Here is a 25,952-nt window from a genome sequence, read left to right as displayed (position 1 = left end):
CACGTGCAACACAACGGGTCCTAAAACCCCAAATAGAACGCCGCGTTTGTGGATATTTTAACAGAAAAAGTGACACAGTTTGCGTAATTGCAGTTTAATTAGCTTCAATAAAACGCCGACGGTGCACTCGTGCGGCGAACCACGTTAATTGTGGTATTTTGTCCGAATTAAAAGTTCAAGTAGGTTGGCACCTCTGCAATTTGTTTGCATTGCAGGAAGACTTCAATGTAAATAGAATGTTACACCCCCAATTAACATGATTTTTCGCATTCATTCAATTAAATTTGCCTTCAGTTTGTAGATTTTTTCCAAAAATTAATAATGGGGTCAGAGAGTGAAGAAGTGCTTGTGGAAGATTCGGACGATTCCTTGCTTGACATCAGAGAGGTTTGTGGTCTAACCCCATGTGTCCCTTTAAAAATATTGACTCGTTTTAGCTAAATGATTTGGAATTTGATATTCCATCGGTGGCCGCTCCCTCGCTGGAGAGTGTCCTCTGGGACATGGAATCAGAGGAAGGGAGTGACAGTGCCTCACTACACTCCTTTCAAAGTCTCACATCAAAATTTCGGTCTATGTTGTGTCATAGGATTTTGCAAGGGGTCTCTACACAAGTCGCTTCCGCCGGGGTATGAATCAGTTTTTGAGAAAGGTGTAATTTTTATTTAATTATAAAATTGCAGGAACGCGTTGGTGCCGGCTTACCAACCGTAATAACAAATAGTCTGAAGTATGTAGCAATAGGGACTTCTCACGGATATGTGTTAAATTTTGATTCAGAACAGAATCTTTGTTGGTGTTGTTATGACACCAACTCCAGTGATCAAGGGGCTGTGTCAGCTTTAGCCTTTAATTTAGACTCTACAAGACTACTTATAGGGTAATTACTTACTTTCTAGAACACATTGAACACTGGCTTTGGTTAAACTTAGGAGACGAAATGAGATACAAAATCTCACGATTTTCTGTGCCCAAAAAAATAGTACGGCAGAGTAAAAATGCGTTGTACTGTCTCGGTGCCAAATCGTTTTAATTTAATTTGACCAATTCATTAATTAGAAAAAACTACAGAAATATTAAGCTTTGCATTCTTAATACACTGAGAAAAACTAGCGGCTAGAATTTTTGCGAGGAATACGTGAAAAAATTTAAAAATTTGCACTTCGTCTTATATTTTTCAAAAATCTGCGAATACAGTTACAGGTACAAGAAAAGTGTTGGAAGAAAGTTGTAGAGAATTAAATTTAAATTTTAAATCCTAAACCGTTTAAACTCAAGCGACGGATTCATTTCGTTTACAAAAATATAACGCGATCACAAATTGATGATAATTGCTTAGAATTTTTGTGCATAACTACATACATTTACTCGTACTCTTATCTACATTTTAGTTGTAACTTTTTCTCGAATGCCATACAATTCTACTTACTCGTATTTGTAGTTTATTATTATTATTATTGAGCTCTCCAATTTGACTTCAAAAGAAACACAAAAAGTTAAATGTTAACAAAATAAATTACATTTAAAAATTGTATTTTTATTAAATCTAAAATTTAGATTCCTTCATTAGTTTTTAGTTTTTTCATTGTCTTGTGTGTTAAGTTTATTTAAAATTTTGCATTGAAAATACATTCGGGTTAAAAAATCTAATTATTATTTGAATAAGACTTTCGGTATGGAATTTACAACCAATAAAACAGATATTAATATCTGCAAGATTGTGTGATATTTCTTGATTTTGAAGGCTACCAGTACATTTAAGGTCTTTGGTAAAACGATGACATTTTTGTGCCATATGCTCTTTGACATATAATTTATAAAATTCGATGATTTTTCAATTTTGTTATAAGTGTTAACATTATCATAATGATATAATAATCATTTAATCAAGCTTGTTTTCTTCAAACCATATTCAATTTTTCATAGTTATATCTATTTTTTTCTGAAGTTTTTCTCAGTTCTCATTAGAATTACTACATGTAATTTTGTCGGCTATGATAAGACATGAGAAAATTTTGGAATTTTCCACATTATTGTTTTGGGTTGCTTTATAAGGGAGTACGCGCTGCTCATCAGTCTAAGTATTTGAACAAATAAATTTAATTTTGGGTAATCATTGAAACACAAGCCCCCTCTACATTCCAAAAAATTTCTAAAAATAAAAAAAGTTAAATAACGCATATAATTATTAAAATCTCCAACACTAAAAAGCTTTATAAACCTTCCAAGATATTAGATAAAGATTTGTAATAATTTTGTTGTTTTTTATGAAAACTGTTATGTTTTTTATTATAAATATGTAGTAAAACTATTATTCTTGGGATACTTCAGTTTTAGAGTGCCTACCACAATAACACAATAACAGTAATGGTGTGCAAATTGATAATTATACTAATAGTAATTTTTTATAATAGTGTGCGCATTATTTTATGTATGACTATGTATTGTTCTTAATTTAAAATTATAATTTTTCCATTTTATGTAGTTCTTGCAGAGGAAACCAAAGTATTGTCTTAATAATTTCTGTTAATTATTCTTGTATCTCGGTAATTTTTTGTTTAGTACCAAACTTTCAAATATTTTTTTTTACTTCGAACTAAACTAAAAAATTAAAATTAGTTTTATGAAATAGAGATTTATTAAGCACTTTTTTATTATTACTGGCTGACTCAGACGGAAAGTTTTGGATTATTATTTTATACAATTGAGTACAAGAGTACATCTAGTTATGCAAAAAACTTCTCAGTAACTATCAATTTGTGTTTCACGTTATACAGGGTGTTAGGGAATGGCTTAGAAATATTTCGTATTTGACTTTTTCACGATCAGACGAGTTAAAAACCCTTATGTCATTTTTTAAAAAGTTTATTCAGAAATTTTTGTTAATCCATCTGTTGGGAGCCACTGTGTGGCTTATGGTAGCTTATTAGCGCTTAATTTTTTTATTAAACAAAATGGAGATGGTGGCGCATGGGCGTTTTGAGAATTTTTCAAAATTGTGGCTAACATGTTCATTTGTGTGGGAAGTTCGAATCCTGGTCCTGACAAAAAGAATTTTTTTTTCGTAAAATTTAATAATAAAACACAAATTGAAATAAAGAATAACGTAATGGTCCAAGAAATTAATTTACTTCTGCTGTTCTGTCATTAATATTAGAATTTACGCTAATTTTTATAATGCTAGTTCAGCGGTTCTCAAAATTTGGGACATTAACTTCGGAACGATTTTTTGGGGAAGCTATGCATTTTGATTTACATAAATTTTGCTTAATCGATTTGTCTATGCCCTAACACGCTGTATTTTTGTCAACGGTGCGAATATGGTTGAAAATACAAAAAAAGAGAAAGGAGTAAAATTGAAGGAAATTTAATTTTATATAAAAAAATTGCAACACCATATTTCTATATACTATATTCCATATCTATCTTCTTTCTATACTCGACCACAGGAAAAATGAAACGAATCCCCCACTACAGCGTTTTTGAACGTCTTTGGGGCCTAAACGGTTGAAGATAGAGATGTGGTCTCGCACACTTTTTTGTAGGAAATTTAATTCTCTACAACTTTCTTCCTAATATTTTTCTTGCATCTGAAACCGTTTTCGCAGCGTTTTGAAAAATTTGAAATTTTGTAAATTTGGTTTAAAATTATAATTTGTGCATTTTATGTTTATTTCTTACTATTGAGAATTGAATGCTCTATATGTCTGTATTTTTCATTCGCCTTGTGCTAACCGTTATTTAATTACAACTATTTTTATAAATCTGAAAACTGACGGTAATGGAACTAGTGCGCCTCTGGCGACATTAACGGAACTATCGATTACGGGGACGTTTTATTGGTTGGCCGTTTTATGTCCTAAGTTTTATATATCCCTAGACTTCTTTATCCCTAAAGACACTTCTTTAAATGTTTTAATTCTAACTAAAAAAATTCTAGATATGAACGGGGCTTTATTTCAATGGTGGACGCAACCAGTGGCGACATAATTAGAAAATTACCCGACGCCCATGCCCCCCAGACCGCCGTCTTGCACTTGCGATTCACCTTTTTGAATAATTTGGCGCTTTGTGGCGACTCTTCAGGTTGCGTTTTTTCCCTTTCGTTTAATCGCCGTTTAGGAGTACGCAGTTGGGACTCAAAGTGTCTTTTTTCGGGCGCTCGTGGCGAAGTTTGTGTCTTTGAACCGTTGGTCCAAGGCCACGATATTCATTTTTTAAGCCACCATATCCTTGTTGCCATGGCTACATTATCCAAGGTACAAACCAAAACTGTCCTCAGAAATGTACAAGTATGATTCCAGGTCATAGTGATATCAATTCGGCCCCGGCTGAAAGTCCTGTTCAGTCAGCCGCTACCGAGAGTTTCAACCTCTCTGCCGTTGATTTCGTGGCAGTTGGTGTCGGTGGGACGAACGTTTCAGCCCGTGCTCGCATGGGGGCGCTGCAACGAACTGAACTACACCCGAGTTGTATTCCATAGTACGAATAACAATCGACTGAGGCTTCTCCCCTTGCGCAACGTTCAGCTGAACTATACTCTGACTGCCATGCATTGGTTGGGGACGCGCCACTTGGCGTTACTTGACACCAGTGAGAATTTGAGGCTGGTGGAGGTGCGGACGCAGCGCGAGTTGGAAGTTTTGGAGTTGGCCAGTGCTGGACTGGTGTATAGTTCGGCGCATTTTAAAGCCCTGGCTGTGGGAGGGGGCGTCAGTGAGGCGTTTGCACTGGCAGGGGAGAGGGCCTGTTACAACAGTTTATCTAGTCGAGGGGATCAATTACTAGTTTTGGGTACAAAAGCTGTGCATTTAATTAAATTAAGGACGTGGCCGGAACGACTTTTGTATCTCAGTGAGCAGGGGAGGTGGGCTGAGGCGCTCAATTTGGCCGCTGAAGAGGGAATGAATCGGGAAATTTTCACCTCAAGTCTTCTAAAAAAGTATTTGGAAAATCTCAACCAAAACACGGTGGATAAGGACAGCTTAACGGCGGCGGTAAATTGTTGCGTCAAGTTGAATAAAACGTAAGTTTGCATGAATGTATCAGTTTCCTTGATCAGTGAAGGAGGTTTTTCTTCAATTAAGTCGCATTCCATGTCTTTTTTTATTTCCAAGAGGACAACAATTCAGTTATGTGCTGTCATTGTTTAAATTTTTTAAACAAAAAGCCACTAATTAAATTGGTTCCTAAGTTACAAGAGAAGAATTTTAGAAAAAAATAGATGGCGCCACATTGAAGTAAGCTCGCTAACTATTCGCTTTTCAAGACCTTGGCGCCTCTGGTGAATGGTGTTAACATTCTTCTAAACATTTAATGAAACAGTTGCATAAATTGAATATTATAATATTAGAATTGAACACTACAGTCTTAACTTTAATCACAAAAATTAATCGATTACATAGTTGTGTCATTTATATTTGTGTCATTTCGAAATTTTAGGGTGTTAGGCAGATTGCCTTCGCTTGTACGGTAAAAGTATCATCTGCCGATGGCTGTAGTTTCTTCTAATAGTTTGTTTAAGGTAAACTAGATCAATTCAAAAATGCTTCTTACATTCTGAAGTGTTCCCAGTTGAAGATTTTAACATATTATTGTATTTGTATTTCTATCTCAACATGAATTTTTAAAATTAAAATTTTTAATTCAATGAAGTGAAAAAATATGTTTTAATACCACACACACTGAAATCTGTTCTTTCGGCTACTAGTTAAGTAAGAAAACAAAAGGTTGTCAAAATGAATTTTTTTAATAATTTACATTTTAGTTAGGATATTTATTTTGAAGTGATTTTACTATCATTCGCATTCATCACTTAAAATACCGCTAGTTCATCCAGTAAAACTCCAGCTCTTCCTTTAAGTTCTTTTATCAATTGCATTGTTTTTGGTCGTATTCCAACAAATTCACTCTTCTTTAGTTCTTCATGTCTTTCCTTTTAGCTTTTTTATGTATTTAGCTTATTTCTGCTTTCCTTTGGAAATCTCCCTCTTCATAATATTTGGTCTATTATTTTTGTAATAATTGTTAATCAGTGTCTCTTCTCCACTTTGTTCTCATCTCCAACAGCATTCTTAAAGTCATCCTGTTTAAATCCTATCAATTCATTTCTTTTTGTCTTTTTGTTTTCTTCTATCTACAGAGACCTGTTTTTTAATTCCTCAATTATTACTTGATTACTTACTTCTTCTACCTTTGTTTTTTTGTTTTCTTCCGATGATAATTCCACGAAATAATTTCTTTTTTTTTGGCCTGTCCCTTTTCTTCTTTTTGTCTCTGTTGTTAAACTTCTTTGGTACAGATCTCAGATAATTAAAAAATATAATTTTAACAACGAATACGTACCCCTCTACAAATAACAATAGTATTTTACTGATCCACCTCAAAAAATATTAAAACTACAGCTTTATCCGATTATTATGAAACTTTGCATGTCAGAGAACGAAAAGACACTCTTTGATATATGTTTTTTGAGGTGAGTCAGTAAAGGTGCCAGTTCTAACTTAACCTTTAAAAAAAATGTTGAGAAAAATATAAAAATCTGACATTTTCATGCTATGACATTTTCCATTTTTATTGCATCCAACTGTATCATTAGACATAATATTGCTCCTAGTAGCATAGACTGGCTGTGGATAAATAACTATTATTTTGAGATCAAATTTAAAAATTTCTGAATACTTTATGGCTCCATGTGCTTGTCTTGCTGCAATATCGGAAATGGTTTACTATTGTTTTCTAGAACGTAATAACACTGCACGTATGAACAACCGCTTTTGTGTCTAAATACTAGACGTTAAAAACGAGAGTTTAATTTTGTGCGTTAGATCCGAGTCTTTGCTATAAGCTGGGTTTATTATCACCGAGTGACATTAATTTCGGTTTAGAGGCAGACAGATTATAACAGAAAATTTTGTACTGTTTATATTCGATTTGGATTGTTTAGATACCGTTAAAGCACTTATTTATTTTAGAGGAGCGCCATATATTCTTGCCATTAGGAAACAAATATACCTTCAGAATATTTGACTTTGTTCTGTTAGACATCTTTCACTGCCGACAGTTCCAGTAAGCAAGATTTATTAATTGTAAATTAGATAATGCTTTTACCGCACATACGAGTCAAAATATTGTCACAGGGTGAGATTAAGGAGTTATTTGTAAAAAAGTCGTTTACTTATAATTGATTAGAGTAAGAAGAGATTGTAAAATGATACTTACATCCGTGGGGCGGCTAATTTCCCCAAAGAACACATGTTATATCACACACTGTTAAAACTACCACGCTCGACAAAAGACAAAAAAATCGTTACACTTATGAAAGGACATCGTAATCGAAACGTTTTTTCAAAATATAATTTTTTATATTAAATAACCATTTTTTTTTATATAAAACCCACACATGTGTTCTTAATATCACTCTGTGAAATATGGTGGAGGCGCCGGGTACGCTAAGTTTTAGTTCCAATGAACTAAAATAAATGAAAAAAAATACTTCCGGTTGCCCAAAGAAAAAAATTATATTTTAAACGATAAAATTTCCAACACGCCTCAATTTGATGCTTTAATGTTATCCCAAATTTTCATGGTATGGCTGTGAAATGCAAAAAACTACACTAATTTTTTTTTGTTTTCAAATTATTGCAATCGTTTTCTTATAATAAAATTCCTCCTATTTTTTAAGTATGAATTCCGACACTGAAGTACTAAAAAACTCAAGGCGTTTTGCACAAATAAAAAAAATAAAAAATAAATAAAACCGATAAGACAAATTTTTTATTTTAGTCACCTTTGAGAAAACAAAGCTCGTGTCTTTGATTGATTCTCAAAAATGTAATGTTGTTTCTTGCATTTCACGCTCATACTAAGAAAATTTGGGTTAGCGCAACAAATTGAAGCCAGTTAGAAACTCTAATTGTTTGCGATATAAGTTTTTTCTCTTGGACAATTTCTTGCATTTCTTCTTTCATTGGCACTAAAACTTGAAACACCCTGTAGTTGGTCGTGGTAAGCCGTCAGCAGCGATTTTTATTGCAAATCTTCCTTCATTGATCCAGGAAATAGCGTTATGAGTTAGCGGACCGCAGACTAAACAATTCTTTCAAGTGATATCCTTTGCAACGAACTTCTGGAAGCCGTGTCAAGTGACCAAAGCAATCAAGACTGGTACTATACTCTTCTAACCGATCACATAAACAACGGTTTACTAACAAGCATGAGCCCGCAAGTGGCTCAAACTTTAGTGGATTATTTAGAGAAAAAAGACGCCAAAGTATTAGAAAACGTTCTCTTATCGCTCGACATCACTTGTCTAGACCTCCACCAGGCGTTAAGCATTTGCAAGAAACGCAAGCTTTACGACGCGTGGATTCACATAACGACTAAAACAATCGGGGATTACGCGAGCCCTTTGACCGAGTTCCTGGCCGAACTTACTCCGGACAACCACCGACTGGGAAACACAATTTTAGTTTACGTATCGTCATGCCTAGCTGGCCTGGGCTACCCTAGCGGGCATATCCCTGAGAAGGACGTCCCGAGGGCCAAACACGAAGTCCTGCGCTGTTTGGAGACAGTTCACTCGATGAAAGGGTCAGAGAATGAGCCCTCTTATCCCTACCTGAGGGCGCTGCTCAAATACAATACTCGCGAGTGTTTGAACGTGGTGGGCTTGGCGTTCACCGAAGCCGAATTTTCGGGCGAAATGGGGCTTTTGCAGCGACAAAGACTCGTACAAATACTCACAAAAATCGTGATACCGCCAGAATTTTCCGCAAGTCAGATTATTAATTTAGCGTGTTTTATCGTTCGGTTGGTGACGTCAAACAATTTGAACATTGATGAAGCGATGTTGGATACAGTTATCAAGTCGTTAACGGATTTTGTTGATCAGCCGTTAAGTTTGCGGGATCATAGTGAGCGGGAGCAAGCCTGGTTGGATTTACTTAACGCCGGGAAATTGAAGTTTTTGTCAAACAAGGATTTGCTTCACTTAGCGCTTGAGTCGAAGTGTTACCGCGTGGCTGAACACTTGTACGAAGTATTGAACGACTATTCCAATATCCTTGTTTGTTATTTGAGAGACCCTGTGCGCAAATCGGACGTTTTCAACTACATTCTGAATTACATAACGGATGCAGAACGTAGCGTTGAGGAACAATTCGTTGTCAATTTCCGTGATTTAGTCGCGACCGATAGCAAGAAAACCAGTGAAGTGGTTGTCGAACATTTCCCTGAACTTATAGTACAATTAAGCGAGATTGTTGATTCAGCCCCCGATTTACAATACGCGTTTCTGAAGGGGGTAGTGTCAAGTGACATCAAGCTACCTTCGGAACTCGCCGAGAAATATCTAGAGCTCTTATGTTTGAAAAATCCGCAAGAAGTGTGCAGTTATGTGCAGCTCAGTTCGTGTCGAATCGACAAAGCTCTAGCCATCACGAAGAAACACGAAGTGCATGCGGCCACAGCCCTCCTCCTGGAGCAAGGGGGCGAGTGGACGGACGCCTTGCAACTGTTACTGCAACACGATATGGTCGACGAAGCTGTTAATTTGTGTATACGTGGGGCCGAGCATTTGGATTCAGACGGGGCCCAAAAACTCTGGCTGGCGTTGTTGCAACACAACAAGAGCACTAGAACCATGTCTTTGAGGCAGTTATTGCACGCGGCGGCCCCGCATGTGCTCCCGGCGCAGCTTTTGAATTTGGTGTCCAATGCGAGTTTCGGGGATGTTAAGGTTTTGTTGCAAGGGATGTTGATTGATTATGTCCATGATGTGCAGATGTTTAGCACGACTTTGAAGCTACTCAGTAGGGATTTGCATCATGGTAAGTACGGATTACTATAGATTAGGATACGAAACGAGTGAAACGACGTACAAATAAAAAAGAAGTGGTGTAATTGTGAGCTCCAGACAAACAGAAAATTACAGATAGGTAGACCTTTACATTTTCAGTACTAAGAGGTTAAAGTACTCGTATTACAAAAATTGAACCGTAAACTGTATTTTAATAAATTTCGTAGTCTTACCCCATATTTTTCAAAACGCTGCGAGTTAAAGAAAGAAAAAAAATTTTGAAAAGAAAGTTGTAGAGTTCCTAAAAAAATTCATCTGGGCTTTCAACCGTTTAGGCCCCAAAAGCGTTTAACGACACTCCGGTTGACCGGTGTTTAAGAATTGGAAAATTAATTTATACTTAAACCGTTAAATACATAGAGGGTGTTTCACCTAAGACTTTCGAGCCTGATATCTTAGATATGTGTCAACTGATTTTTTTGTTTAAAATGCAAATATTTCAGAAGTATAGATTAAAATCCAATTAATGCAACAACTCAAGTCTTAAAAACGTGATTTTTACATGCCCCATCCTTGAAAGACGTTTGTTTTGCAAGAAAAAAGAAAAAAATATGGATACAGATGCAAAAGCAAAGATCTCTATGAAACAGATGAACTATCACTGAATTTTGGTCACTCGTCCTACTCGCACAAACATGTCACACAAGTGACATTCCTCATTTCTCATTACAAAGTTAGTAAACAATATTTTTGATTTACTTGTTGTACTGTATGCTTTAATTCTTGCAAAAAGGACTAAAAAACTGAATAACAACTAAAAAATTCTAGACACTTGAACGTTCAGATGTTGGGAAATATATATTTCTGGTTGGATTCTCTTCAAAAGCTTGAATTACAGCCACAGATATTTCTTCGTTTCCAGTGACGTGTTTCGTCCTCACTAGATTTAGTTCAGGGACGCTTCCTTCTTCAAATTATTCCCGATTTTTTGAAGTTTAAATTTTATGAAAGTTTAATTTGAATAACAAGGACACTTTCCATAAGCGAATATTGTTTCCTTTTTCATCAACACCGAAATTTCTGCCACTGTTGTTTTTTTAAATAATTTCACCAAATTCATTTGTATTAGAAGTGTTTCTAACAGCGCGCTGACTGTTGACAGTTTTTTCAGTAATGCACAAAATGTTGCTTAGCAATGCTTCATAATTGTTTCAAAATTTGGCTCAAAATTTTAACAAAAAAATCTAATTTTTTCCTTGGATCAGCCAAGCGATTTCTTTAATTTTTTGTGTGGCTATCTATTATTGGGGGTTTAATGATCCAATGGTAATTTGGTTTAATTTTAAATAAAAAAGCGTTTTTTTTAACTTGGTAATTTTTTGCTCCTAATTGAAAAACCACCTCCTAAAACATGTGCATTCTAAATTTCATAACAATCCGTTGACAAATAACAGATATTACGCTTGAAAGTATTAGGTAAGACACGCTGTATAACGCGGAACGCAAATTGATACCTAATTGCTTACAATTTTCTGCGTAACTAGTACGAGTACATGTATTCGATTTTTTTTTAAATTTCATTTGTAGTTTTTTTCGCGAATATTAATGACGTAGAATTTTTACAATTATTGAAATGGCCGCATTCGTCACATGCGAAAAAGCAAAGGAGAAGTTGGAAGTTGGGAACCCCTCACCGTCTGTAACAACAGCAAAATTTTGGTTATGGATCGATATTACCCTTTATTACTATTTTTTTTTTGAAATACACGAATATTGTGATACAATCAAACTAATCTACCCTCGCATTTCATTTAAAAAACTGGTTTCATTCTGTCAATAAGATGTGGTTGTTACGACGATGAAGAAAAATACACTTGGTTTACATATTATATTTTCTTCAAATATAAAATTGCAAAAAATACAATGGATAGAAGGTATTAATGAAGCGGATGATTTAGAGAACGAATATTTTTTAAAGAAAACTCAAATCCTAATGTTAATAAAACATTAATTAGTGAGCACTCTTCGAGGTGATAAAAAAATATTAATTATTATTCTCTAACATTTCTTCTTTAATTTTTATTTCCAATTCCAGAAGCTTCGTTTAACTGTTTTTTTAATTTTTCTGTAAAGTGGCACTAAATTTTTATTTTTAGTTCTTCCTCTACACGGTGTATCAAAACCCACTCCCCACCGGAAAGGTGCTATTGGTAACAGCAACAGAGATGGCAAAAATGCAAAAAAAGTAGGTCTTTTATTCTTTGTTTGCGAAATACAGAGGTCTCAAAAGTGACCAATCCCAGAAGCTTTCTCCTAGGTGTAGTGCATACAGTAGATGCGTTAGTAAGGAATGAAAATTAATTCAAGGGCCCACTTTTATTGTCGCTTCTACCTATTTTTTGTTTTCCTAGCAACGTGTTTTGTTCCCCTAGTCCTCTAGAGCAAGGCCTTTTGTGAATGGTTATTTTCAAACGTTCTTATCTCCCAAACACAGAGTTAGAATTTTTTTGTGAAGGAACTTTAGTTTCAGAATTGCTCAAACTATACGCACATTTCCGGTGGGGAGTGAGTTCTGATACAGGCTGTATAATCTCCTTTTTTCTGTATTTTTTTTATTTTTAAACAGCTTCAATCGCGGAATCTGAATCTGTGCTTTAAAATGGTTCTTCTCTGTGCCCCGTAAGTATGTATTTTCCCCGCAGCTAATTTTCTGGCTTTGTTTTTCAAATTGTCAAATTTAATATTAATCTGCTTCAAATTTCTGACATGAATTTTTTAAATTAATTTATATTGTTTTACCTTGACTTATCTTTTTAAATGAACTAATTTATCAAGTCAAGTTAAATTCGATAAAATAATTCTTCGAACAATAAAAGCTCTTTCTTAGCAGAAAAAATAAAGAAATATCGGAAAGTATAGTGCTAAGCGGGAGATTACTGATCAAAGAACTTAATAGAAATTATTTGTTTCATCAGCAAGAATTGCAATGGAAAAGTAGTTTTAATTTCAAAACTTAGTACATACCTACCCAGACATAAAGATAGTGCAAACACTATCAAAAACAATAATAAAAACATTACTACTTTTATTACATTTAATATGGTTGAAGATAAAAAAGTGCGAGGAATTAAATTCAATACTAATTTTATTATAAAAATATTTCAACTAATCTTAAATTCTTAAATAGACCGACAAAATTCTACCCATGGTAGTATCGAATGAGTACATGCTGGGAAAAATAGTAAAAAAAATCTTAGAATAACCGTTTTACAAAGAATTTTTTCAAGTTATTTTGGAGATAAACCGTACGCCACTGATGTGGCACAGTTAGTGGAAAGCATGATAATTACTTGATCAGTGCAATAATCCACGGTATTATATTTTTTGGTACAGGAAAATCGTAACCTGTGTCTCGTTTCGTCTCCCAATTTATAGTCCTCGGTAATGTTTGGACCGAAATAATTTTTTTTATAGAGTTGGCGAAATCGTTATGTTCGAACAGTCGGGGGATTTCCGTGACTAATGTTGGCTGCAAATTGTGCCAGAAACCGCTGGTCTTTCGTCAGGAGTTGGGCGGTGAACAATCAATTGCAGTATGGGGCTGTGGGCACTGTTTTCACGTCACGTGTCTCAAAGTGATCGAAAATGACACGGCATGCCCACAGTGCCGAATGCAGGCGAGCCAAGTTCCGGCCACTCAGCCGGTAAAAAAGTATACTGTCGAAACAAAGACACACGCAAGGCCTGATCTAGAAGGCCACTTTTAAGTACTAGTCTTACTTAGGATATTAACACTTTCCGTCATTAGAAAATTTCTTTTACTACTACCTGCAATTATGTATAAATTTGTGATATTTATATTTTTATTATTTGTACAAATAAAATATATACATGTTATTTATTAGTTATTTCTCTAAAAACGTTGAGTTGTACTGCTGTACGAATTGGTTCAGTCTTTCATCTACAAAAATACAAATAAAAATTAACTCAAACGTATAAAATAATGACCAACCTTTGCTAAAAGCCCCCGCGAACTGCGACGTATTTTTAAAATAATACAAAACGCTATGAAACATCCCGTCATCGCCTGTATTTTGGGCCGCTTGGAGAAATTTCCTTGGGTTGGCATTTTCTTGCCCCAGTTTAAGGGCCGACAAGACCTGCCCCTCACTCAAGAGAATCTCCTGTATCTCCTCAATGGCGTTCAGTCTTGCCAACATATCGAGCGCCAACTGAGACGCCGCTGGGTGCAAATTACCCAGTGATAAGAGCAAGCAAGCCAAGGGTTTGGAATCCGAAACCACCCCATACTGGAGCAATTGTTGCAAAGCTGTGAATTTTTTTCGCTTCACGAGCGTTGTAATCAGCAATTCGTTCAGATTGTGCTGTGCTGGAATGCCTTGTTCGAAAAGCGACGTCATGTAACTAATCAAAGTCCACTCGAGCTTGCCTAGATCTTTGTCGGCTTCTAATTTTTGGAAAATTTCGTTGTACATGTCCATTTGGTCGATTTGGACCCTTGACAGAGGGGGCGGTTTCAGGGAGGGGGCCCCTGGAGGGGAGGCAGTGTGTGACTGCAGCTCCGCCTCCAGGCACTCTCGATAGACATTGTTTATGTGGTTGAAGGATTCTTGCAATTTGTCTAAAGGCGGTTTAGGTTGTCTTATAGCTTCAAGAAGCAGCTAAAAATGTTTAAAATTGGATTAAATTTAGATTGTAAGACAGGAAACGTACTTTGAGTAATATTGGTTTGCCGTTTGTCCGCTTCAGCGCTAGTTGTGTACAAGTGGCTAAGTCAGTGATTGAGCTACACAGCTCAGCTAAGCACAAGTTAATGTGCCACAAACACCCCAGTTTTGCATCAATTACAATATTCGGTTGGAAAACAACCCAGTTTGGAGAATCTTAAATTGATAACACAATGTCAAATAAAAAAACAGCTGGCTGAACTCACATAGTTCGCAAAGGTGTGATTGAGGTTCAACCAATCCAGGCAGAGTTATTTGAGCTGGTTTAAATGACCTAGCTGGCGCCACTGTCGTGTGGTACCTTACTGTACCGTCGCTTTCTCCGGGTAAAGCGGTGTCGAATATTTGCGAGCTTCGTGACGCCTATGATCGGAAGGAACATTCAATGTTTTTAAAACTGCAGATAACTCGGAGCGATTTGGTACATACTACATGCGATAAATTTTGATAAAAATATAGGGTGAGCTAACTGTGGTGGTGTACTTGCGAAATTTTCTTGGGTGACAAAAGTACCATGCGATCATTTTAATTTATAATTAGAGTAGGGTTTTCCTTTTCATTGTGATTGATAAACTTTCAAACTCAAGTAAAAAAAATAGAAATTAAAAATGCATTTTGTCTTGACTTCTAGTTGTGCTTGATAGATTAGTACAATTAAACTAATTATACTAGAAACTTTTACTGTTTCGTATAACATTTTTTACAAAGTTGTGATTTACGAGTTTAAATTCTTAAGTTCATTGTAATTTTTTATAAAGAGAAACAAACTGTGCTATCGGTGCTGTCTTTGTGAAATTAAATTGCGAAATGGGAAATTTGCTATTTGGACAACAACATGTACTACAAACACTAAAAAACTGATTTTTGGAATAGTGATTCGTATAGGGTACATTCACGATCCTAAACAATGTCACCTCTACAAACCGGGCCGGTTAGCGAGGAGCAGGAACTCAAACCACAACAATAAAACTTCTGGGTCACAAATGTCGTAATTCATAAACATTCCTTGGAATGGTGAAATTTGATTATTGTCATGAATGATATTAAATTTGTGAATTACAGTGGGTTTACAGAAAACGAATTAAAATCTAATTCAACATTACATTAATCCATTTATCATTTACTCTAACAAAAGTCAAATTAGTTGCGAATTAAAATTTGATTGCAATTAAGGGTTCTTTGAACCGCCTTAATTTAGCAAAAATGAACTTTATCGCATAAAGTAGGTAAAGAATAATTTGATATTTTTTCTTTTTAACGAAATTATAATTTTAATTTTAAAATAAGAAGATAATGATTTGTTTTAAATTAATTCTCTATGCAAAAGCAATAAAAAAATGGATGACATATTCTGCCCTCTATATTGTTTTCATACCTATGGTTTTTACTAAATGCATAATTGGTTGAATTTACTAAGATGAAAGTAATCTGTAGTCAACAATTTTACTGCTCGTTATTCCTCATCTTATACCAAAATCATCTTTTTGCGTAACTTACACACGTAATAGCAGGGTTATTAGTAGTTATTACTTATTGGCCCGAACATACACATACTAAAAATGTTCAAGAATTTACAACGATTAATTTTGATGCTACCGATTATAAGGAACAAATAAATTAGAGAGTACGGCACCAACTCACCACCCCATCAGTTCTACCTAAGGTTATTAATTATTGTAATTAATGAAAAGCTTGTAACATTTAACATTACTTTCCAGAAGAGAGTTTAAATTAAACTTAATTAAAAAAAATGCATTGATACTGATGGATCTTTTCCCCAAATTGCATTTTCAAATTTGAAATTAATCAATTTCAAAAATGAAAAATAAAATGAAATTTATTTATTCCTTAAGCAAGAGTTGGGTGACAATTTGACAAACCCTAAACCAAAATACGTAGTGCAATACGAAAATACTGACGAGTAAAAAGTCGGTCATTTGACTCAATTAAGTCATGTTAATTAACTTATTAAGATGAATAATTATAGTGCAGAAAAAATGCTTATCTTAATTCTTATTGTGTAATAATTATAGGGAAATTAAAGCAACGTATAAAATTCATATTTTTGTAGTAGGTCACTTTGCACAAAAATCTTTGAACAAGTCGTTATTTTTGTATTTAAAAAATACATTTTGACATCTTTGTAACATCTGTAACGTCATTGGTTTTTGAGTTAAGACGTCATTTTGTTATTTTTTTAAACGGCAACCGACATTTTTGTTTACAGTGTACAGAAATTTTGTTACTAAAATAAAAATTGGGACATTTTATTTGAAAAAATTAAGTTGTGGGTATTTGAAATTGTCAAAACTTAACCATAAAATTTTACAGTTTATTAACTTCTTTCGCAATTTTGGACACACTGGATATGGGCCTTCTCTTTTAATTCTCCAAATATGATTTCGAAATCTCTGAAACTAAGAGAGTTACCAATTTTTTAAGTGAGTGGTGCAAATCCAAAAATTTTCAAAAAATCTTAAATATTTCGAAAACGGTAAAATTAAGTATAGGGAAAAACAGTAAAAATTCCCTTTAAATAATTCAACTGCAGTGAAAAACAGCGTTTCATTTAAAATAAAAAAGTTGAGAGCGACTTCCGGTATAACCGGAAGTGCTGCCATCTTGAAAATATTTCCATTGAGCAGAACTCAACGGATTATGACTTAGATACTTCTAATGTGGCACCGAACAGGCTGCAAGGACCTTTGTTCTTGCACGAACTACCACACAGAATAGTCCTTTAGCTTTCTGGTAGGTAAATATAAAAAAAATAAAATATAATGTAAAAAAGCTATTGATAATTATTACAGACAAAATGCTTATCCTTTTGTTTTCGACCTATTTTATAAGGGGTGATTGTATTTTTTTTAATAACCCATATAAAAATATTTGCATGCATTACTATTAAACTCACCTGATTAATTATTGCATATTGTATTATTAATTAATAACCAATTAACAAAAAATGATGAAGAGCATTAAAGTTTAAAATAATGAAAAACAACAAATATAAAAATAAGAAAAAAAATCAGAATTGGTGCGGATAAGCAGAGTTTTACTGTATTTACCTGATGATGGACCAGAATCAAATCATCAACGATATTAATCGCAAATCTCCCAGAAAGCCCCAATTTCAAGACATGTGTTTTAACGGCGGCTTGTCCCGGGCCACTTAAGGTGTGTACATGGACCTCAGCACTCTGGGGGCCACTCTGATGTCTCAGAATTAAAACAGCGGGAATGTCGTACAGAGTGGACAAAGTTACGTCTCGTTCTAAAGCCATACGGCCAGGTTCGGCTTAAAACAAAACATTTGAAAAAAAAATTATCGTGACCCCAAGATAAGTCTCTCGCGCAAGCGTAAAAACTTACTTTCAACTTTAGGCAGTTTGCTTATTGACCCCGGTTTAAAAAGCACAGGCTGCAGCTGCGACCCATGAGCCGATGCCAGAAGCGCGATTTTGTTTAAGGAGCACCAGACGAACCACTGAACAGTCGCCGAGGTGGTTTTAAGGTATTTGAGTGACTTTTTTTCCGGGATGATCATGTAGAGTTCAATTCCGTGGTCGGTCATGAACGCAACTTCATTATTTTGCGACCAAACGAACCCCAAAATGTTCGAATTCTTCTTGCAGCTTTGGGAGTACTCTGAATCGAGTGTCGCTCCGTTAAAATTCATAAACTCAACCGACGTGTTTGAGCGCTGAACTGCCAGAACCTTCTGATCAAGGGAGAATTTTATTGATAGGACGGGGCCGTGGTCTTCCATTCGAAAATTGAGCGGTTTGTCGGACTCTGTTGGGCCTTTGACCACCACTCCCATAACGCCACCCGAGCGCACCGCGAACACCTTCAAGGGGGCTGTCACCAAAAATACAAGAATCTATCTCGGGATAGTTACGTGTTTGTTCGAGTCGTCGAAGAAGACATTTGTGAGCTGGTTGACGGCCTCAAAACGGACCGGGTTCTCAGACAATTCCAAATAAAAATCACTTGACATTTTCAATTCTAACCTCAACTGTCACATTGACGTTAAAATGACAGCTGTCATAACAATTGTCAATAAATCACCTGTCAGCAGGATTTTTACAAATTCGTTCCGTGGAGCGAAAACTTTTAGAAGTATTACAAAGGCAAGTTCGAATTTATCCACTTAGTGCTGGACCATTGATAAGTTATGTAATTTGCAGATGTCAAACTGTATTTTTTGCAAAATTATCTCAGGTGATGCCCCTGCTGAAATCTTCCATCAGGATGACAAAATGATTATTTTCAAGGATATTAAACCGGCCTCCAAGCACCATTTTTTAGCTGTGCCAAAAGAACACATCCCTAATGTAAATAGTCTCTCCAAAAATCAAATTCCATTAAGTAATTGGCTAAATTAGAGATTATTTTTTATGTACTATTTTTTTTTCAGTTAATGATTTAATAGCCAAAAGTAAACAGGTTTTAGCTGACAAAGGAGGTAATCTAGATGATACAAGACTAGGTTTTCATTTACCACCGTTTAATTCAGTATCGCATTTGCATTTACACATAATATCACCAGTTTCGGAAATGTCTTTCATAAGCAGTTTTGTGTTCAAGCCCAATAGTTGGTGGTTTACTTCTGTACGTTATTTAATCACTCATTTATTTATCTTTAATTGTGTAATTTTGTAGGTGGATCAAATCCTGGAGAAATTAGAAAAAAGCAAATTATGAGACATTTTATATCATACTTTATTGGTAGGGTTATAAGACACATTATAATATAAAAAATAAAATAAATTCTGATGGAATGGTTAGTGGGTTAATAAATACAAGAGGTAGAAACCATTTGAAGTGTTCTACATTGGACCTGTAAACTATTGATACCTTTCTAAATAAAGAAATTGAAACTAACAAATGTAGAATCTAATTTAGAACCCAGGGGTTGGAACAGTTCTTTGGCATTTTGACTATTTTTTCGTTCAATATACAAAATCAGGCACATACCCTTTAAAGCAACTTAATTCTCAACAAATACAAGTGTACAAAATATTTAACTCTTCCTCAATAAAGGATATGCACCGGTATATATAATTTACAAAATTACTACATTTGTTACTGCTCTTACAGTTACATAACTACTTCTATAAGTCTTATGTTTGTCGTAATAAGCAACACAAACTGGTACTTTAAATCTCTTACATCTTTCGTCTAACATGATATATCCAGGCAAACTATTTTATGATCAACATTATTAATTAATATGAGATGATAACAATTTAAGTAAAACACGATTATGGCTCAAATTAATCTTGACACAGAAACCCTGTCGTAAGTGGTCGCGATCTAGAATGTAAAACGAATTTTGTACTGAAAAAAATGCAATAACAATCACAGAATCGACTCCTTAAAGCATTTTAAATCATAAATATCGCGTTACAGTGTTGCAACAAAAACTGGGTGAACATGTTTATGGGGCCTATGGCCACCAGTGACATCGATTCGATCTCAGACCACACTAGATTTGGGCCGAATACCACAGCTAAGTTTTGTGCATTCATTTTATTCAAGTCGGCCCTTTCCATCACCTACAAAAAACGTAAAAATCGGTTCACCTCCATGCGAAACAATTTACCCTTGAAAGGAAGCTAATAATGTATTTCAAAATTTGATAGTTATCAACTGGTAGCTTTTCCATGACTAGGATAGAAACTTGTCGCAGTTGTTGGTCTTTTTCCCAAGCTGAAACACTCGTTTAAAACAAGTTAAGCCATTAATGAAAAATACTTTGAAACTGGATTATTTCGTCGTACAGTTCGTAAGTCAGTAAGGGTTCTTTCAACTCGCGGAGAAACGTTTTAAGCAAAACTGCAGCCTCGTGAGCGTCCGCAAAAGTGAGAGTTTCGCCTTGATTTGCGGCTTCTTTCAACTGTCTTATTTTTAGAGTATTTGCAGATCTCCTAAATATACCTTCAGTCTCTAGGGCTAAAATTACGTTGGATGATTTATTTTCGTTAGGTTAGTTGTTACCATCAGGTTGATCCAAATATTCAACACATTGTTTGACAACTGGTGGTATAACTACATTGTAATTGTCTTTAATGAATTGGAGGGTCACCCCAAATTGTTGCAAAGGTGACGCAGGTTGGAAACTGGCGTCAGTTGTTGGAGTTACACTACCCCCAAGTTTCCTATCGTGTCTACAAATCGTTGATTGAGTAAATAATTATGACGGACTTAAATATTAGGAGGTGACACGGTGTATAAATCACACGCATCCTCTTTGTTTCTAGTCTGTCTGAGTTTTAGGAAAGCAACCAAATAAAAAATAGGTATATTAATTAATGGTAGGCAAAACACAAACAAATAATTACAAGTACAGTAAGAGATACTTTCGCCACATATTTTTCAAAACGCTGTGAATATGGTTAAAGATTCAAAAAAGTTTAAGGGATAAAATTTAAAAAAGTCCCCTAGACCATTTCTCTATCTTCAATTGTTTAGGATTAAATTGCTTTAAGGTTAAAGAGGGTGACAGAGTTAAACCAAGTGTGCCCCAAAAAAAAATTGTGCCAATAGAAGTAAAAAAAAAATTTTGTTAACAATTTGGAACACTGCAACCGAATGCGGTTTTTCTTGATAAATATTTGACGTATAGCCCTACAAGGACTATTGCAATGTTTTTTTCTGCATACGTTTTTTATTAAAAAAAAATAAAACAAAAACGTGTAGGGAAAGAATCGGATGCACTGAGATGATAATAATAGAATATGACAAGACACTAGATAAATTATAATTACACTTGAATAGAACAATTTTTCCGCCGAGAGTCGCCCACAGTCAAGTATTAGCTGTTTCAAAACTATAAAAGCACCAGCGTCCCATTTTGTCTTAAAATTAGCTGTTATAAATTATTCATGCTCTTTAAAAAAATAATAGCTAATGTAATTTATCCTAAAAAAAGCGATTCTTTAATTATATTTTGGGCAAAAAATACTTAAAGACGATAGTGACTACGCATCACAAGCATTAGAAACCAGTTACGTTATAAGCTTCTTATTACTCAATTTCGTATTGGTTGGATTAACATATTGCTAAGAGTAAAAGGTTCCAACAACGTACAGTATAAACACAAAAAAAGTTATGCGCAAACTTAATATTGTTGCTAACCCCACAGTTAAGTTTATTCGATTATTTAATTCATATTTAATTTAATTTTTGCACTAAACATTTAAGCATTGTTTGTTGTAGAATGACACGGAAATAATAATTTAAATAATTTTAATTAGAAGAAATTTTAGAAATATTTTGAAAACATTCACATACAAAAAAAGAAAAGAACAAAGTGTACTGACAAAATTCATATTTTTGTTATGGGTCATTTCTCAAAAAATTCTCGAATAGGATGATTTTATTTTTCGTTTTCGATGTTATGCCATAACAATATGTATGACGTCATTGGTTATTGAGTACCCCTAATTTTCTTAAACAACCGACATTTTTGTTTAATGTTTTTGATAACACATTTCTTTATCGTTTTGTAGTAAAACTCAGAAAAAAAATATTTTTTAGCGGTTATTCAAAGATGAGATTTAACTGGTGTTAGTTCCATATTTGTTCCTATAGTACTACAGAAAACATCTTACAATAGCTAATACAGTGTGAATCAGAAATACGTGTGTTAATTTTAACACGTAATAAAACGTAAAAAATTGTTCAAATTGTCCGTTTCTATCACAACCAAAATAGTTCGGCTCTTTTAATTTTGTACCCATAGGCAAGTACACATTTCAGTATCTTATTTTTTCCAAATTTTAAGTAAATTTCCGAATTTTTTATTAAAAAATTAGAAACAAAAAAGATGTTTTTTTCGTTGAGCTCTGTTAACTGTTTAAATTAAAACACGTATTTCTGATACACCCTGTATACTGCTTCCACAGAGTGCCTTTCTCACAGCCCCTTTATGAGAGCATCAAAAGAACAAGGCAGCAGGGCGAATATCAAAAAAATTTTACAAAATTCGCATCTTGAAAACTTTTTCGTTATCGAATTTTTACAACAAAAATAAATGAAAAAATAAAAAAATATTTCGCAGACACAAATGTAATTAATATTCTATGTACAAGGCATTTTTTCATTTTCGCATACGTAAATGGATATGAAAATAATAGAAAAATAAATTCCGCGCCATCTGTCGATTTAGAAACACACTAAAACGACTTCCCCTTTAGCCTTAAACTGTTCCCCTGTCATTTAAGGTTCAACTAAACTGGGCTCACCGTTCAGGCGGCCGTGCGCATGCACTAATTTGAAACTCAATTTTTAATAAAAATAATATAAAAAATCGTTTTTTTTACAATTGGATGATGTTCCTATATTCACTTATTACTTCACAGATCAGTTCTTATCTCGATTTATATATTTATAACCAAGTCATAACAGGGTAAACAGTGTAATAACCTTAATGCTTTTATGGAAAAACCTACAGTTCAAATGGCATAAAAAAATATAGTATTACAAGTACGTCATATATAAGACCTATATAAAAAATTACCAATAAACATAGTACCCTTTTTTTAATAAAAAACCAAAACGGCTTAAAAATGTTTTTTTTTCATTTTATTTTCAATTTTTTTCAAATTTATGTACAGGGTGCTCAAAAACTGGCGCACCAACTTAGTGGTACGTTATTGAGAAGCAAGTGCAGATTACGGTAAAAAAGTTGAAAAAATCCTTAGTCATATTTTAAAAAATCTGGAGCTACAAACTTATTGTATTAATTTCTTTAATTTTCATTATTTTTCAATGTTTTTATGTTTCACAGTAGGTAATCGTTCCCTAACAAAACGATGAATGATTATTTTTAAATTTTCTATCAGACTTCAGCGGTTTTCTAATTTAAAAAAAAATAAAATTCATCAAAAAAATCACAATGTGTAGATGTGCCAACACTGGGAATTATTTCCTAGGAAACCTTTTGAAAAATAATTTATTTTTATTGTTGATCAAATTCTATTGCGATCACGACTGTTAGACAACGTTGCCACATATCATTTATCTAAAATTCATTATTTATCAATAACTTTAATACAAAGAATTTTTTTTACTATTTTTACCTTTATATGTAACCAGTTCTCTATCACACACCATTGAGTTGGTGCGCCAGTTTTTGAGCAGGCTGTACATTGTTGTTAAGGTCCTCAGAAAGTCACCATATTTTGTTCAAGCAATTTGAACTTACATTTTTTTAACAGAACAAAAAATTAAATCGTCTTTTTAACGCGTTTAAACTCTGTTACAAATACTTAAAATGAGATACAAATTCACCTGTGAGGTAGTGACTGAATTTAGGAACAACATACAATTGTAAAGAAAGTATTTTGTTTATTACTTTTCTTAAAAATCCAATTTCAAATTTTGCGTTCACGCGCTTGCTTGAACAGCTCCTCTTCGGACGTTCTAAGTATAGTTCAACTTTAACTACTGATAAAAATGAAACCAATTCGTTTGAGTGGTGTCGAGAGTCTTTGGGGGCGTTAACTGTTAAAGATGAGGATATGGTCTCTGGCTTTTTTGAAAATTTTATTACCTACAACTTTCACCGTATTCGCAGCGTTCTGAAAAACACGGAGCGCAAGTTCTATTTTTTTTCTTATGTTTGTGGTGTGAAAGTCGCTACTTTTTCTCAGCTTATTAAGAATTTGCCTTTTTTCGAAACAATTAACAAACTAATTGAATTTAAATTAATTTAAAACAATTTGGAATCAAGATAAAATTTTTGGGTTCAGAAAATCGAGTTGCTTTGTACTTCATTTCGCGTCCTAATTGGCTCAACAAAGATGAACCGTTAGAAAAAACTGAGACAGCCTAAACGCGCCACTCAATTGTAATTCTGAATGCCGTTTCGCCTCCTAGTTTCAGTCCTCCACAAATTTAAGAATAATTACTCAATCACTTCCTCCGGAATGTCCAACTTTTCCAGCGATATGTGCTCATTCAACTCTTTCAAAGTGTTTATATAATTGATTTTCTTCCCAAATTTGGCGCTAATTAAGGGTCTGAAGATTTGCGAGACGAACTTTAGGAAGCCAGTTGGATGGACTAAGTACAAAGCTTTCAAATTCTTTTTATATTTCCTATCGAAAGCCTTATAGGCTTGCACAAGCCACCTGAGGGAGGGTTTATTCTTGCTTGAGAGGCCATAATGGAAGTACACTAAGCTATAATCCTGTTCCACATACTGATCTAAAGTGTGGGTAAGATAACTGAAATTGCACAATTGTAAATATGACGCGCTGTAGGCCGTTAATGCAATTACTTTAAAAATAGACTGTGATTGATCTCGGCGATGGGCGGCAGCCTATGGGCGTACACAACGATGATTTTTCTCCCCGCGGAATCGTCTCCTTTCACATCCACGATTTTATGTTTATCAATTTCGGAAAACTTACGTGTGGGGGAGTCGTCGACTTCGGGGTAGGAAGGGGAGTACACTAAGCTGTCCAAGTTCTCCTCGCTGGGGTCGGCCAACTCGTCCTCAAAGTTGTCGTCGGTGAAGTCGGGAATGGGCGAGTTAATGCCGTTTGATTCCATTTGAATCAACTCGGCTGCAGCTGAGTCAGACACGAATGTTTGTTTATTGCAAAACCTCACCTGTTTGGACAACAATATCAGGGCTCTGATGCAACTCGCTATCGTCGAATTCGAGATTAGGTTCGTAGTCGTGGTAATCGGATAGGCTTGGGTAGGGCTCCTCATTGTTATCTGCGAGATTACCTAAAATGCGCCTCAAGTGGCCTCAAACTTATCTTTTGATGTTTTACGCACCTGAAAAGTTTCGCGTTGGACTGAGCTTGTTGTTGGTATTCATCTTAAATGCAAATTAAGTCATTTCAAAAGGAAATTTTCGTTTTTATTAGCACACCCACTTTCCCGGTAAAAAAACAAACACCGAATTACACAAAATAAAAACACAAAAAAAGACTAGAAGTTGGGGAAGCGACTCCCAATTGTAAAAACGTAAATGTTAGTAAGTAAACATGTAAATTACGATAAATTACTTTTTTGACGTCTTCCGACAATTTGACAATCAACATAACCTGCGCGCTGAATCCAACAAACGCCAATTATTTGAAAGTTACCACGTATCATAAGAGCTAAAATTTGCAGTGGCAAAAAGATAACGACAGATATTTCATATGATAAAATTAGTCCCAAATTTAGAATTCTGAGTTATATTCAATTTGGTAGAAAATTTAGTACTGAAAATACATTTCACTGAAAAAAAGCAATTTATTTCACCGTAAATGATAAAATACAATTTTTTCTAATGTTTTCTTTATGGTGAAATGAAATTTTATCGTCTATGAAATATGGTTCACAACTGTTTCTGATATTTTGTGTTAATTGTTGAGTTTAAAATCTGTTGAAAA

General features: G+C 34.4%; 4 protein-coding genes across 6 annotated transcripts; 2 read left to right on the top strand and 2 right to left on the bottom strand.

The window, feature by feature from the left end:
* Positions 1 to 38: 38 nt before the first annotated feature.
* On the top strand, positions 39 to 13,696 carry Vps8 (Vacuolar protein sorting 8). Of its 3 annotated transcripts, none has more exons than XM_008192901.3 (8): positions 39 to 179; positions 295 to 387; positions 438 to 629; positions 684 to 880; positions 3,941 to 4,259; positions 4,305 to 5,026; positions 8,107 to 9,830; positions 13,274 to 13,696. In XM_008192901.3, the coding sequence occupies exons 2-8, from the start codon at positions 322 to 324 to the stop codon at positions 13,564 to 13,566; spliced, it is 3,513 nt and encodes a 1,170-aa protein (XP_008191123.1). In that variant the 5' UTR covers positions 39 to 179; positions 295 to 321; the 3' UTR covers positions 13,567 to 13,696. The 3 variants fall into 3 exon arrangements, with proteins under 3 accessions (XP_008191123.1, XP_008191125.1, XP_064215950.1); XM_008192903.3 differs by having other exon boundaries at positions 74 to 227; XM_064359880.1 differs by lacking the exons at positions 39 to 179; positions 13,274 to 13,696 and adding an exon at positions 12,426 to 12,472 and having other exon boundaries at positions 191 to 387.
* On the bottom strand, positions 13,645 to 18,588 carry Bulli (bulli). The gene is made up of 7 exons (XM_015978123.2): positions 18,449 to 18,588; positions 17,920 to 18,397; positions 17,616 to 17,845; positions 14,754 to 14,910; positions 14,534 to 14,703; positions 13,812 to 14,481; positions 13,645 to 13,760 (listed from the first exon to the last, which is right to left on the bottom strand). Exons 1-7 carry the CDS (start codon positions 18,545 to 18,547, stop codon positions 13,705 to 13,707), a joined length of 1,860 nt encoding a protein of 619 aa, XP_015833609.1. The 5' UTR covers positions 18,548 to 18,588; the 3' UTR covers positions 13,645 to 13,704.
* Positions 18,546 to 19,337, top strand: LOC103312393 (adenosine 5'-monophosphoramidase HINT3). Its single transcript, XM_008192900.3, has 4 exons — positions 18,546 to 18,680; positions 18,738 to 18,918; positions 18,968 to 19,161; positions 19,213 to 19,337. Exons 1-4 carry the CDS (start codon positions 18,585 to 18,587, stop codon positions 19,252 to 19,254), a joined length of 513 nt encoding a protein of 170 aa, XP_008191122.1. The 5' UTR covers positions 18,546 to 18,584; the 3' UTR covers positions 19,255 to 19,337.
* Positions 19,249 to 25,632, bottom strand: RhoGAP68F (Rho GTPase activating protein at 68F). The gene is made up of 8 exons (XM_008192899.3): positions 25,348 to 25,632; positions 25,174 to 25,296; positions 24,839 to 25,127; positions 24,468 to 24,785; positions 20,551 to 20,720; positions 20,308 to 20,505; positions 20,156 to 20,262; positions 19,249 to 20,108 (listed from the first exon to the last, which is right to left on the bottom strand). Exons 1-8 carry the CDS (start codon positions 25,388 to 25,390, stop codon positions 19,938 to 19,940), a joined length of 1,419 nt encoding a protein of 472 aa, XP_008191121.1. The 5' UTR covers positions 25,391 to 25,632; the 3' UTR covers positions 19,249 to 19,937.
* Between the last annotated feature and the right edge of the window lie 320 nt (positions 25,633 to 25,952).

This window comes from Tribolium castaneum, chromosome 1 (assembly GCF_031307605.1).
Source record: "Tribolium castaneum strain GA2 chromosome 1, icTriCast1.1, whole genome shotgun sequence".
In the NCBI taxonomy this organism is placed as follows: Eukaryota; Metazoa; Arthropoda; class Insecta; order Coleoptera; family Tenebrionidae; genus Tribolium; species Tribolium castaneum.
This window is presented reverse-complemented; position numbering and strand designations above follow the sequence as displayed.

Bases quoted from the DNA above. Each gene is read 5' to 3' on its own strand.
- Vps8 (XM_008192901.3), top strand. From the start codon at position 322: ATGGGGTCAGAGAGTGAAGAAGTGCTTGTGGAAGATTCGGACGATTCC. The intron at 630-683 runs GTATGAATCAGT...ATAAAATTGCAG, and splicing joins CACAAGTCGCTTCCGCCGGG to GAACGCGTTGGTGCCGGCTT. The intron at 5,027-8,106 runs GTAAGTTTGCAT...AATTCTTTCAAG, and splicing joins TGCGTCAAGTTGAATAAAAC to TGATATCCTTTGCAACGAAC.
- Bulli (XM_015978123.2), bottom strand. From the start codon at position 18,547: ATGTCAAGTGATTTTTATTTGGAATTGTCTGAGAACCCGGTCCGTTTT. The intron at 14,482-14,533 runs GTACGTTTCCTG...AAACATTTTTAG, and splicing joins GCAAACCAATATTACTCAAA to CTGCTTCTTGAAGCTATAAG. The intron at 13,761-13,811 runs GTTGGTCATTAT...GTATTTTTGTAG, and splicing joins CGCGGGGGCTTTTAGCAAAG to ATGAAAGACTGAACCAATTC.
- LOC103312393 (XM_008192900.3), top strand. From the start codon at position 18,585: ATGACAGCTGTCATAACAATTGTCAATAAATCACCTGTCAGCAGGATT. The intron at 18,681-18,737 runs GCAAGTTCGAAT...TGTAATTTGCAG, and splicing joins CTTTTAGAAGTATTACAAAG to ATGTCAAACTGTATTTTTTG. The intron at 18,919-18,967 runs GTAATTGGCTAA...TTTTTTTTTCAG, and splicing joins CAAAAATCAAATTCCATTAA to TTAATGATTTAATAGCCAAA.
- RhoGAP68F (XM_008192899.3), bottom strand. From the start codon at position 25,390: ATGAATACCAACAACAAGCTCAGTCCAACGCGAAACTTTTCAG. The intron at 25,297-25,347 runs GTGCGTAAAACA...GGCGCATTTTAG, and splicing joins TCCAACGCGAAACTTTTCAG to GTAATCTCGCAGATAACAAT. The intron at 20,721-24,467 runs GTAATTATTCTT...AACGATTTGTAG, and splicing joins ATTCCGGAGGAAGTGATTGA to ACACGATAGGAAACTTGGGG.